General features: G+C 58.5%; 1 protein-coding gene across 1 annotated transcript in view; it reads right to left on the minus strand.

Moving 5' to 3' along the window:
* Window positions 1-9,728: 9,728 nt before the first annotated feature.
* LOC142908314 (uncharacterized) overlaps window positions 9,729-14,882 on the minus strand; it is a 49,090-nt gene continuing 43,936 nt past the window's right edge. Inside the window, exons 2-3 of the mRNA XM_076058838.1 lie at window positions 12,315-13,036; window positions 9,729-11,655 (exon numbers count right to left, since the gene is read on the minus strand). Of these exons, the coding sequence (XP_075914953.1) occupies window positions 11,068-11,655; window positions 12,315-13,036 (1,310 nt within the window). The 3' untranslated portion in view covers window positions 9,729-11,067. The remainder of the gene's footprint in view (window positions 11,656-12,314; window positions 13,037-14,882) is intronic.

Genomic DNA, 14,882 nt, shown 5'->3' on the forward strand with positions numbered 1-14,882 from the left:
CTTGCTCCAGACTCCACTCCTGATCCTCGCTCTAGACTCCACTCCTGATCCTCGCTCCAGACGCCACTCCACTCCTGATCCTCGCTCCAGACTCCACTCCACTCCTGATCCTTGCTCCAGACTCCACTCCTGATCCTCGCTCCAGACTCCACTCCTGATGCTCACTCCAGACTCCACTCCTGATCCTCGCTCCAGACTCCACTCCTCTCCTGATCCTCGCTCCAGACTCCACTCCACTCCTGATCCTCGCTCCAGACTCCACTCCTGATCCTCGCTCCAGACTCCACTCCACATCCTCGCTCCAGACTCCACTCCTGATCCTCGCTCCAGACTCCACTCCTGATCCTCGCTCCAGACTCCACTCCTGATCCTCGCTCCAGACTCCACTCCTGATCCTCGCTCCAGACTCCACTCCTGATCCTCGCTCCAGACTCCACTCCTCTCCTGATCCTCGCTCCAGACTCCACTCCACTCCTGATCCTCGCTCCAGACTCCACTCCTGATCCTCGCTCCAGACTCCACTCCACATCCTCGCTCCAGACTCCACTCCTGATCCTCGCTCCAGACTCCACTCCTGATCCTCACTCCAGACTCCACTCCTGATCCTCGCTCCAGACTCCACTCCTGATGCTCGCTCCAGACTCCACTCCTGATGCTCGCTCCAGACTCCACTCCTGATGCTCGCTCCAGACTCCACTCCTGATGCTCGCTCCAGACTCCACTCCTGATCCTCGCTCCAGACTCCACTCCTGATCTTCGCTCCAGACTCCACTCCTGATCTTCGCTCCAGACTCCACTCCTGATCCTCGCTCCAGACTCCACTCCTGATCTTCGCTCCAGACTCCACTCCTGATCCTCGCTCCAGACTCCACTCCTGATCCTCGCTCCAGACTAAACTCCTGATCCTCGCTCCAGACTCCACTCCTGATCCTCGCTCCAGACTCCACTCCTGATCCTCGCTCCAGACTCCACTCCTGATCCTCGCTCCAGACTCCACTCCTGATCCTCGCTCCAGACTCCACTCCTGATCCTCGCTCCAGACTCCACTCCTGATCTTCGCTCCAGACTCCACTCCTGATCCTCGCTCCAGACTCCACTCCTGATCCTCACTCCAGACTCCACTCCACTCCTGATCCTCGCTCCAGACTCCACTCCTGATCCTCACTCCAGACTCCACTCCACTCCTGATCCTCGCTCCAGACTCCACTCCACTCCTGATCCTCGCTCCAGAATCCACTCCTGATCCTCGCTCCAGACTCCACTCCTGATGCTCCCTCCAGACTCCACTCCTGATCCTCGCTCCAGACTCCACTCCACTCCAGATCCTCGCTCCACACTCCACTCCACTCCTGATCCACGCTCCAGACTCCACTCCTGATCCTCGCTCCAGACTCCACTCCCTCAATCCAGATTCCACTCCAGATTCCACTCCTGATCCTCACTCCAGACTCCACTCCTGATCCTCGCTCCAGACTCCACTCCCTCAATCCAGATTCCACTCCGGAACCTCGCTCCATACTCCACTCCCTCAATCCAGATTCCACTCCAGATTCCACTCCTGATCCTCACTCCAGACTCCACTCCTGATCCTCGCTTCAGACTCCACTCCCTCAATCCAGATTCCACTCCGGAACCTCGCTCCAGACTCCACTCCTGATCCTCGCTCCAGACTCCACTCCTGATCCTCGCTCCAGACTCCACTCCACTCCTGATCCTCGCTCCAGACTCCACTCCACTCCTGATCCTCGCTCCAGACTCCACTCCACTCCTGATCCTCGCTCCAGACTCCACTCCACTCCTGATCCTCGCTCCAGACTCCACTCCACTCCTGATCCTCGCTCCAGACTCCACTCCACTCCTGATCCTCGCTCCAGACTCCACTCCTGATCCTCGCTCCAGACTCCACTCCTGATCCTCGCTCCAGACTCCACTCCTGATCCTCGCTCCAGACTCCACTCCTGATCCTCGCTCCAGATCCTCGCTCCAGACGCCACTCCACTCCTGATCCTCGCTCCAGACTCCACTCCACTCCTGATCCTCACACCAGACTCCACTCCTGATCCTCGCTCCAGATTCCACTCCTGATCCTCGCTCCAGACTCGCACTCCTGATCCTCGCTCCAGACTCCACTCCTGATCCTCGCTCCAGACTCCACTCCAGATCCTCGCTCCAGACTCCACTCCTGATCCTCGCTCCAGACTCCACTCCTGATCCTCACTCCAGACTCCACTCCAGATCCTCGCTCCAGACTCCACTCCTGATCCTCGCTCCAGACTCCACTCCTGATCCTCGCTCCAGACTCCACTCCAGGTCCTCAATCCAGATCCTCACTCTAGATTCCACTCCGGAACTTCGCTCCAGACTCCACTCCAGATCCTCGCTCCAGACTCCACTCCTGATCCTCGCTCTAGACTCCACTCCTGATCCTCGCTCCAGACGCAACTCCACTCCTGATCCTCGCTCCAGACTCCACTCCACTCCTGATCCTTGCTCCAGACTCCACTCCTGATCCTCGCTCCAGACTCCACTCCTGATCCTCGCTCCAGACTCCACTCCAGGTCCTCAATCCAGATCCTCACTCTAGATTCCACTCCGGAACGTCGCTCCAGACTCCACTCCAGATCCTCGCTCCAGACTCCACTCCTGATCCTCGCTCTAGACTCCACTCCTGATCCTCGCTCCAGACGCCACTCCACTCCTGATCCTCGCTCCAGACTCCACTCCACTCCTGATCCTTGCTCCAGACTCCACTCCTGATCCTCGCTCCAGACTCCACTCCTGATGCTCACTCCAGACTCCACCCCTGATCCTCGCTCCAGACTCCACTCCTCTCCTGATCCTCGCTCCAGACTTCACTCCACTCCTGATCCTCGCTCCAGACTCCACTCCTGATCCTCGCTCCAGACTCCACTCCACATCCTCGCTCCAGACTCCACTCCTGATCCTCGCTCCAGACTCCACTCCTGATCCTCGCTCCAGACTCCACTCCTGATGCTCGCTCCAGACTCCACTCCTGATGCTCGCTCCAGACTCCACTCCTGATGCTCGCTCCAGACTCCACTCCTGATGCTCGCTCCAGACTCCACTCCTGATGCTCGCTCCAGACTCCACTCCTGATCCTCGCTCCAGACTCCACTCCTGATCTTTGCTCCAGACTCCACTCCTGATCTTTGCTCCAGACTCCACTCCTGATCCTCGCTCCAGACTCCACTCCTGATCTTCGCTCCAGACTCCACTCCTGATCCTCGCTCCAGACTCCACTCCTGATCCTCGCTCCAGACTAAACTCCTGATCCTCGCTCCAGACTCCACTCCTGATCCTCGCTCCAGACTCCACTCCTGATCCTCGCTCCAGACTCCACTCCTGATCCTCGCTCCAGACTCCACTCCTGATCCTCGCTCTAGACTCCACTCCTGATCCTCGCTCCAGACTCCACTCCTGATCTTCGCTCCAGACTCCACTCCTGATCCTCACTCCAGACTCCACTCCTGATCCTCACTCCAGACTCCACTCCACTCCTGATCCTCGCTCCAGACTCCACTCCTGATCCTCACTCCAGACTCCACTCCACTCCTGATCCTCGCTCCAGACTCCACTCCACTCCTGATCCTCGCTCCAGAATCCACTCCTGATCCTCGCTCCAGACTCCACTCCTGATGCTCCCTCCAGACTCCACTCCTGATCCTCGCTCCAGACTCCACTCCACTCCTGATCCTCACTCCAGACTCCACTCCTGATCCTCACTCCAGACTCCACTCCACTCCTGATCCTCGCTCCAGACTCCACTCCTGATCCTCACTCCAGACTCCACTCCACTCCTGATCCTCGCTCCAGACTCCACTCCACTCCTGATCCTCGCTCCAGAATCCACTCCTGATCCTCGCTCCAGACTCCACTCTTGATGCTCCCTCCAGACTCCACTCCTGATCCTCGCTCCAGACTCCACTCCACTCCAGATCCTCGCTCCACACTCCACTCCACTCCTGATCCACGCTCCAGACTCCACTCCTGATCCTCGCTCCAGACTCCACTCCCTCAATCCAAATTCCACTCCAGATTCCACTCCTGATCCTCACTCCAGACTCCACTCCTGATCCTCGCTCCAGACTCCACTCCCTCAATCCAGATTCCACTCCGGAACCTCGCTCCATACTCCACTCCCTCAATCCAGATTCCACTCCAGATTCCACTCCTGATCCTCACTCCAGACTCCACTCCTGATCCTCGCTTCAGACTCCACTCCCTCAATCCAGATTCCACTCCGGAACCTCGCTCCAGACTCCACTCCTGATCCTCGCTCCAGACTCCACTCCTGATCCTCGCTCCAGACTCCACTCCACTCCTGATCCTCGCTCCAGACTCCACTCCACTCCTGATCCTCGCTCCAGACTCCACTCCACTCCTGATACTCGCTCCAGACTCCACTCCACTCCTGATCCTCGCTCCAGACTCCACTCCACTCCTGATCCTCGCTCCAGACTCCACTCCACTCCTGATCCTCGCTCCAGACTCCACTCCTGATCCTCGCTCCAGACTCCACTCCTGATCCTCGCTCCAGACTCCACTCCTGATCCTCGCTCCAGACTCCACTCCTGATCCTCGCTCCAGATCCTCGCTCCAGACGCCACTCCACTCCTGATCCTCGCTCCAGACTCCACTCCACTCCTGATCCTCACACCAGACTCCACTCCACTCCTGATCCTCGCTCCAGATTCCACTCCTGATCCTCGCTCCAGACTCCACTCCTGATGCTCCCTCCAGACTCCACTCCTGATCCTCGCTCCAGACTCCACTCCACTCCTGATCCTCACTCCAGACTCCACTCCTGATCCTCACTCCAGACTCCACTCCACTCCTGATCCTCGCTCCAGACTCCACTCCTGATCCTCACTCCAGACTCCACTCCACTCCTGATCCTCGCTCCAGACTCCACTCCACTCCTGATCCTCGCTCCAGAATCCACTCCTGATCCTCGCTCCAGACTCCACTCCTGATGCTCCCTCCAGACTCCACTCCTGATCCTCGCTCCAGACTCCACTCCACTCCAGATCCTCGCTCCACACTCCACTCCACTCCTGATCCACGCTCCAGACTCCACTCCTGATCCTCGCTCCAGACTCCACTCCCTCAATCCAGATTCCACTCCAGATTCCACTCCTGATCCTCACTCCAGACTCCACTCCTGATCCTCGCTCCAGACTCCACTCCCTCAATCCAGATTCCACTCCGGAACCTCGCTCCATACTCCACTCCCTCAATCCAGATTCCACTCCAGATTCCACTACTGATCCTCACTCCAGACTCCACTCCTGATCCTCGCTTCAGACTCCACTCCCTCAATCCAGATTCCACTCCGGAACCTCGCTCCAGACTCCACTCCTGATCCTCGCTCCAGACTCCACTCCTGATCCTCGCTCCAGACTCCACTCCACTCCTGATCCTCGCTCCAGACTCCACTCCACTCCTGATCCTCGCTCCAGACTCCACTCCACTCCTGATCCTCGCTCCAGACTCCACTCCACTCCTGATCCTCGCTCCAGACTCCACTCCACTCCTGATCCTCGCTCCAGACTCCACTCCTGATCCTCGCTCCAGACTCCACTCCTGATCCTCGCTCCAGACTCCACTCCTGATCCTCGCTCCAGACTCCACTCCTGATCCTCGCTCCAGATCCTCGCTCCAGACGCCACTCCACTCCTGATCCTCGCTCCAGACTCCACTCCACTCCTGATCCTCACACCAGACTCCACTCCACTCCTGATCCTCGCTCCAGATTCCACTCCTGATCCTCGCTCCAGACTCGCACTCCTGATCCTCGCTCCAGACTCCACTCCTGATCCTCGCTCCAGACTCCACTCCAGATCCTCGCTCCAGACTCCACTCCAGATCCTCGCTCCAGACTCCACTCCTGATCCTCGCTCCAGACTCCACTCCTGATCCTCACTCCAGACTCCACTCCAGATCCTCGCTCCAGACTCCACTCCTGATCCTCGCTCCAGACTCCACTCCTGATCCTCGCTCCAGACTCCACTCCAGGTCCTCAATCCAGATCCTCACTCTAGATTCCACTCCGGAACTTCGCTCCAGACTCCACTCCAGATCCTCGCTCCAGACTCCACTCCTGATCCTCGCTCTAGACTCCACTCCTGATCCTCGCTCTAGACTCCACTCCTGATCCTCGCTCCAGACGCAACTCCACTCCTGATCCTCGCTCCAGACTCCACTCCACTCCTGATCCTTGCTCCAGACTCCACTCCTGATCCTCGCTCCAGACTCCACTCCTGATCCTCGCTCCAGACTCCACTCCAGGTCCTCAATCCAGATCCTCACTCTAGATTCCACTCCGGAACTTCGCTCCAGACTCCACTCCAGATCCTCGCTCCAGACTCCACTCCTGATCCTCGCTCTAGACTCCACTCCTGATCCTCGCTCCAGACGCCACTCCACTCCTGATCCTCGCTCCAGACTCCACTCCTGATCCTTGCTCCAGACTCCACTCCTGATCCTCGCTCCAGACTCCACTCCTGATGCTCACTCCAGACTCCACTCCTGATCCTCGCTCCAGACTCCACTCCTCTCCTGATCCTCGCTCCAGACTCCACTCCACTCCTGATCCTCGCTCCAGACTCCACTCCTGATCCTCGCTCCAGACTCCACTCCACATCCTCGCTCCAGACTCCACTCCTGATCCTCGCTCCAGACGCCACTCCTGATCCTCGCTCCAGACTCCACTCCTGATGCTCGCTCCAGACTCCACTCCTGATGCTCGCTCCAGACTCCACTCCTGATGCTCGCTCCAGACTCCACTCCTGATGCTCGCTCCAGACTCCACTCCTGATCCTCGCTCCAGACTCCACTCCTGATCTTCGCTCCAGACTCCACTCCTGATCCTCGCTCCAGACTCCACTCCTGATCTTCGCTCCAGACTCCACTCCTGATCCTCGCTCCAGACTCCACTCCTGATCCTCGCTCCAGACTAAACTCCTGATCCTCGCTCCAGACTCCACTCCTGATCCTCGCTCCAGACTCCACTCCTGATCCTCGCTCCAGACTCCACTCCTGATCCTCGCTCCAGACTCCACTCCTGATCCTCGCTCCAGACTCCACTCCTGATCCTCGCTCCAGACTCCACTCCTGATCTTCGCTCCAGACTCCACTCCTGATCCTCGCTCCAGACTCCACTCCTGATCCTCACTCCAGACTCCACTCCACTCCTGATCCTCGCTCCAGACTCCACTCCTGATCCTCACTCCAGACTCCACTCCACTCCTGATCCTCGCTCCAGACTCCACTCCACTCCTGATCCTCGCTCCAGAATCCACTCCTGATCCTCGCTCCAGACTCCACTCCTGATGCTCCCTCCAGACTCCACTCCTGATCCTCGCTCCAGACTCCACTCCACTCCTGATCCTCACTCCAGACTCCACTCCTGATCCTCACTCCAGACTCCACTCCACTCCTGATCCTCGCTCCAGACTCCACTCCTGATCCTCACTCCAGACTCCACTCCACTCCTGATCCTCGCTCCAGACTCCACTCCACTCCTGATCCTCGCTCCAGAATCCACTCCTGATCCTCGCTCCAGACTCCACTCCTGATGCTCCCTCCAGACTCCACTCCTGATCCTCGCTCCAGACTCCACTCCACTCCAGATCCTCGCTCCACACTCCACTCCACTCCTGATCCACGCTCCAGACTCCACTCCTGATCCTCGCTCCAGACTCCACTCCCTCAATCCAGATTCCACTCCAGATTCCACTCCTGATCCTCACTCCAGACTCCACTCCTGATCCTCGCTCCAGACTCCACTCCCTCAATCCAGATTCCACTCCGGAACCTCGCTCCATACTCCACTCCCTCAATCCAGATTCCACTCCAGATTCCACTCCTGATCCTCACTCCAGACTCCACTCCTGATCCTCGCTTCAGACTCCACTCCCTCAATCCAGATTCCACTCCGGAACCTCGCTCCAGACTCCACTCCTGATCCTCGCTCCAGACTCCACTCCTGATCCTCGCTCCAGACTCCACTCCATTCCTGATCCTCGCTCCAGACTCCACTCCACTCCTGATCCTCGCTCCAGACTCCACTCCACTCCTGATCCTCGCTCCAGACTCCACTCCACTCCTGATCCTCGCTCCAGACTCCACTCCACTCCTGATCCTCGCTCCAGACTCCACTCCACTCCTGATCCTCGCTCCAGACTCCACTCCTGATCCTCGCTCCAGACTCCACTCCTGATCCTCGCTCCAGACTCCACTCCTGATCCTCGCTCCAGACTCCACTCCTGATCCTTGCTCCAGATCCTCGCTCCAGACGCCACTCCACTCCTGATCCTCGCTCCAGACTCCACTCCACTCCTGATCCTCGCTCCAGACTCCACTCCACTCCAGATCCTCGCTCCACACTCCACTCCACTCCTGATCCACGCTCCAGACTCCACTCCTGATCCTCGCTCCAGACTCCACTCCCTCAATCCAGATTCCACTCCAGATTCCACTCCTGATCCTCACTCCAGACTCCACTCCTGATCCTCGCTCCAGACTCCACTCCCTCAATCCAGATTCCACTCCGGAACCTCGCTCCATACTCCACTCCCTCAATCCAGATTCCACTCCAGATTCCACTCCTGATCCTCACTCCAGACTCCACTCCTGATCCTCGCTTCAGACTCCACTCCCTCAATCCAGATTCCACTCCGGAACCTCGCTCCAGACTCCACTCCTGATCCTCGCTCCAGACTCCACTCCTGATCCTTGCTCCAGACTCCACTCCATTCCTGATCCTCGCTCCAGACTCCACTCCACTCCTGATCCTCGCTCCAGACTCCACTCCACTCCTGATCCTCGCTCCAGACTCCACTCCACTCCTGATCCTCGCTCAGACTCCACTCCACTCCTGATCCTCGCTCCAGACTCCACTCCACTCCTGATCCTCGCTCCAGACTCCACTCCTGATCCTCGCTCCAGACTCCACTCCTGATCCTCGCTCCAGACTCCACTCCTGATCCTCGCTCCAGACTCCACTCCTGATCCTTGCTCCAGATCCTCACTCCAGACGCCACTCCACTCCTGATCCTCGCTCCAGACTCCACTCCACTCCTGATCCTCACACCAGACTCCACTCCACTCCTGATCCTCGCTCCAGATTCCACTCCTGATCCTCGCTCCAGACTCGCACTCCTGATCCTCGCTCCAGACTCCACTCCTGATCCTCGCTCCAGACTCCACTCCAGATCCTCGCTCCAGACTCCACTCCTGATCCTCGCTCCAGACTCCACTCCTGATCCTCACTCCAGACTCCACTCCAGATCCTCGCTCCAGACTCCAATCCTGATCCTCGCTCCAGACTCCACTCCTGATCCTCGCTCCAGACTCCACTCCACTCCTGATCCTCGCTCCAGACTCCACTCCACTCCTGATCCTCGCTCCAGACTCCACTCCACTCCTGATACTCGCTCCAGACTCCACTCCACTCCTGATCCTCGCTCCAGACTCCACTCCACTCCTGATCCTCGCTCCAGACTCCACTCCACTCCTGATCCTCGCTCCAGACTCCACTCCACTCCTGATCCTCGCTCCAGACTCCACTCCTGATCCTCGCTCCAGACTCCACTCCTGATCCTCGCTCCAGACTCCACTCCTGATCCTCGCTCCAGATCCTCGCTCCAGACGCCACTCCACTCCTGATCCTCGCTCCAGATTCCACTCCTGATCCTCGCTCCAGACTCACACTCCTGATCCTCGCTCCAGACTCCACTCCTGATCCTCGCTCCAGACTCCACTCCAGATCCTCGCTCCAGACTCCACTCCTGATCCTCGCTCCAGACTCCACTCCTGATCCTCACTCCAGACTCCACTCCAGATCCTCGCTCCAGACTCCACTCCTGATCCTCGCTCCAGACTCCACTCCTGATCCTCGCTCCAGACTCCACTCCAGATCCTCGCTCCAGACTACACTCCTGATCCTCGCTCTAGACTCCACTCCTGATCCTCGCTCCAGACGCAACTCCACTCCTGATCCTCGCTCCAGACTCCACTCCACTCCTGATCCTTGCTCCAGACTCCACTCCTGATCCTCGCTCCAGACTCCACTCCTGATCCTCGCTCCAGACTCCACTCCAGGTCCTCAATCCAGATCCTCACTCTAGATTCCACTCCGGAACTTCGCTCCAGACTCCACTCCAGATCCTCGCTCCAGACTCCACTCCTGATCCTCGCTCTAGACTCCACTCCTGATCCTCGCTCCAGACGCCACTCCACTCCTGATCCTCGCTCCAGACTCCACTCCACTCCTGATCCTTGCTCCAGACTCCACTCCTGATCCTCGCTCCAGACTCCACTCCTGATGCTCACTCCAGACTCCACTCCTGATCCTCGCTCCAGACTCCACTCCTCTCCTGATCCTCGCTCCAGACTCCACTCCACTCCTGATCCTCGCTCCAGACTCCACTCCTGATCCTCGCTCCAGACTCCACTCCACATCCTCGCTCCAGACTCCACTCCTGATCCTCGCTCCAGACTCCACTCCTGATCCTCGCTCCAGACTCCACTCCTGATGCTCGCTCCAGACTCCACTCCTGATGCTCGCTCCAGACTCCACTCCTGATGCTCGCTCCAGACTCCACTCCTGATGCTCGCTCCAGACTCCACTCCTGATCCTCGCTCCAGACTCCACTCCTGATCTTCGCTCCAGACTCCACTCCTGATCCTCGCTCCAGACTCCACTCCTGATCTTCGCTCCAGACTCCACTCCTGATCCTCGCTCCAGACTCCACTCCTGATCCTCGCTCCAGACTAAACTCCTGATCCTCGCTCCAGACTCCACTCCTGATCCTCGCTCCAGACTCCACTCCTGATCCTCGCTCCAGACTCCACTCCTGATCCTCGCTCCAGACTCCACTCCTGATCCTCGCTCCAGACTCCACTCCTGATCCTCGCTCCAGACTCCACTCCTGATCCTCGCTCCAGAATCCACTCCTGATCCTCGCTCCAGACTCCACTCCTGATGCTCCCTCCAGACTCCACTCCTGATCCTCGCTCCAGACTCCACTCCACTCCTGATCCTCACTCCAGACTCCACTCCTGATCCTCACTCCAGACTCCACTCCACTCCTGATCCTCGCTCCAGACTCCACTCCACTCCTGATCCTCGCTCCAGACTCCACTCCTGATCCTCGCTCCAGACACCACTCCTGATCCTCCCTCCAGACTCCACTCCTGATCCTCGCTCCAGACTCCACTCCACTCCAGATCCTCGCTCCACACTCCACTCCACTCCTGATCCACGCTCCAGACTCCACTCCTGATCCTCGCTCCAGACTCCACTCCCTCAATCCAGATTCCACTCCAGATTCCACTCCTGATCCTCACTCCAGACTCCACTCCTGATCCTCGCTCCAGACTCCACTCCCTCAATCCAGATTCCACTCCGGAACCTCGCTCCAGACTCCACTCCTGATCCTCGCTCCAGACTCCACTCCTGATCCTCGCTCCAGACTCCACTCCACTCCTGATCCTCGCTCCAGACTCCACTCCACTCCTGATCCTCGCTCCAGACTCCACTCCCTCAATCCAGATTCCACTCCAGATTCCACTCCTGATCCTCACTCCAGACTCCACTCCTGATCCTCGCTCCAGACTCCACTCCTGATCCTCGCTCCAGAATCCACTCCTGATCCTCGCTCCAGACTCCACTCCTGATGCTCCCTCCAGACTCCACTCCTGATCCTCGCTCCAGACTCCACTCCACTCCTGATCCTCACTCCAGACTCCACTCCTGATCCTCACTCCAGACTCCACTCCACTCCTGATCCTCGCTCCAGACTCCACTCCTGATCCTCACTCCAGACTCCACTCCACTCCTGATCCTCGCTCCAGACTCCACTCCACTCCTGATCCTCGCTCCAGAATCCACTCCTGATCCTCGCTCCAGACTCCACTCCTGATGCTCCCTCCAGACTCCACTCCTGATCCTCGCTCCAGTCTCCACTCCACTCCAGATCCTCGCTCCACACTCCACTCCACTCCTGATCCACGCTCCAGACTCCACTCCTGATCCTCGCTCCAGACTCCACTCCCTCAATCCAGATTCCACTCCAGATTCCACTCCTAATCCTCACTCCAGACTCCACTCCTGATCCTCGCTCCAGACTCCACTCCCTCAATCCAGATTCCACTCCGGAACCTCGCTCCATACTCCACTCCCTCAATCCAGATTCCACTCCAGATTCCACTCCTGATCCTCACTCCAGACTCCACTCCTGATCCTCGCTTCAGACTCCACTCCCTCAATCCAGATTCCACTCCGGAACCTCGCTCCAGACTCCACTCCTGATCCTCGCTCCAGACTCCACTCCTGATCCTCGCTCCAGACTCCACTCCACTCCTGATCCTCGCTCCAGACTCCACTCCACTCCTGATCCTCGCTCCAGACTCCACTCCACTCCTGATCCTCGCTCCAGACTCCACTCCACTCCTGATCCTCGCTCCAGACTCCACTCCACTCCTGATCCTCGCTCCAGACTCCACTCCACTCCTGATCCTCGCTCCAGACTCCACTCCTGATCCTCGCTCCAGACTCCACTCCTGATCCTCGCTCCAGACTCCACTCCTGATCCTCGCTCCAGACTCCACTCCTGATCCTCGCTCCAGATCCTCGCTCCAGACGCCACTCCACTCCTGATCCTCGCTCCAGACTCCACTCCACTCCTGATCCTCACACCAGACTCCACTCCACTCCTGATCCTCGCTCCAGATTCCACTCCTGATCCTCGCTCCAGACTCGCACTCCTGATCCTCGCTCCAGACTCCACTCCTGATCCTCGCTCCAGACTCCACTCCAGATCCTCGCTCCAGACTCCACTCCAGATCCTCGCTCCAGACTCCACTCCTGATCCTCGCTCCAGACTCCACTCCTGATCCTCACTCCAGACTCCACTCCAGATCCTCGCTCCAGACTCCACTCCTGATCCTGGCTCCAGACTCCACTCCTGATCCTCGCTCCAGACTCCACTCCAGGTCCTCAATCCAGATCCTCACTCTAGATTCCACTCCGGAACTTCGCTCCAGACTCCACTCCAGATCCTCGCTCCAGACTCCACTCCTGATCCTCGCTCTAGACTCCACTCCTGATCCTCGCTCCAGACGCAACTCCACTCCTGATCCTCGCTCCAGACTCCACTCCACTCCTGATCCTTGCTCCAGACTCCACTCCTGATCCTCGCTCCAGACTCCACTCCTGATGCTCACTCCAGACTCCACTCCTGATCCTCGCTCCAGACTCCACTCCTCTCCTGATCCTCGCTCCAGACTCCACTCCACTCCTGATCCTCGCTCCAGACTCCACTCCTGATCTTCGCTCCAGACTCCACTCCACATCCTCGCTCCAGACTCCACTCCACATCCTCGCTCCAGACTCCACTCCTGATCCTCGCTCCAGACTCCACTCCTGATCCTCGCTCCAGACTCCACTCCTGATGCTCGCTCCAGACTCCACTCCTGATGCTCGCTCCAGACTCCACTCCTGATGCTCGCTCCAGACTCCACTCCTTATGCTCGCTCCAGACTCCACTCCTGATCCTCGCTCCAGACTCCACTCCTGATCTTTGCTATAGACTCCACTCCTGATCCTCGCTCCAGAATCCACTCCTGATCTTCGCTCCAGACTCCACTCCTGATCCTCGCTCCAGACTCCACTCCTGATCCTCGCTCCAGACTAAACTCCTGATCCTCGCTCCAGACTCCACTCCTGATCCTCGCTCCAGACTCCACTCCTGATCCTCGCTCCAGACTCCACTCCTGATCCTCGCTCCAGACTCCACTCCTGATCCTCGCTCCAGACTCCACTCCTGATCCTCGCTCCAGACTCCACTCCTGATCTTCGCTCCAGACTCCACTCCTGATCCTCGCTCCAGACTCCACTCCTGATCCTCACTCCAGACTCCACTCCACTCCTGATCCTCGCTCCAGACTCCACTCCTGATCCTCACTCCAGACTCCACTCCACTCCTGATCCTCACTCCAGACTCCACTCCACTCCTGATCCTCGCTCCAGAATCCACTCCTGATCCTCGCTCCAGACTCCACTCCTGATGCTCCCTCCAGACTCCACTCCTGATCCTCGCTCCAGACTCCACTCCACTCCTGATCCTTGCTCCAGACTCCACTCCTGATCCTCACTCCAGACTCCACTCCACTCCTGATCCTCGCTCCAGACTCCACTCCTGATCCTCACTCCAGACTCCACTCCACTCCTGATCCTCGCTCCAGACTCCACTCCACTCCTGATCCTCGCTCCAGAATCCACTCCTGATCCTCGCTCCAGACTCCACTCCTGATGCTCCCTCCAGACTCCACTCCTGATCCTCGCTCCAGACTCCACTCCACTCCAGATCCTCGCTCCACACTCCACTCCACTCCTGATCCACGCTCCAGACTCCACTCCTGATCCTCGCTCCAGACTCCACTCCCTCAATCCAGATTCCACTCCAGATTCCACTCCTGATCCTCACTCCAGACTCCACTCCTGATCCTCGCTCCAGACTCCACTCCCTCAATCCAGATTCCACTCCGGAACCTCGCTCCAGACTCCACTCCTGATCCTCGCTCCAGACTCCACTCCTGATCCTCGCTCCAGACTCCACTCCACTCCTGATCCTCGCTCCAGACTCCACTCCACTCCTGATCCTCGCTCCAGACTCCACTCCACTCCTGATCCTCGCTCCAGACTCCACTCCGCTCCTGATCCTCGCTCCAGACTCCACTCCACTCCTGATCCTCGCTCCAGACTCCACTCCACTCCTGATCCTCGCTCCAGACTCCACTCCACTCCTGATCCTCGCTCCAGACTCCACTCCTGATCCTCGCTCCAGACTCCACTC

This window comes from Petromyzon marinus, assembly GCF_048934315.1.
Source record: "Petromyzon marinus isolate PM22_M1 ecotype Great Lakes invasive population chromosome 78 unlocalized genomic scaffold, UKy_Petmar_22M1.pri1.0 chr78_unloc.3, whole genome shotgun sequence".
Taxonomy (NCBI): domain Eukaryota; kingdom Metazoa; phylum Chordata; class Hyperoartia; order Petromyzontiformes; family Petromyzontidae; genus Petromyzon; species Petromyzon marinus.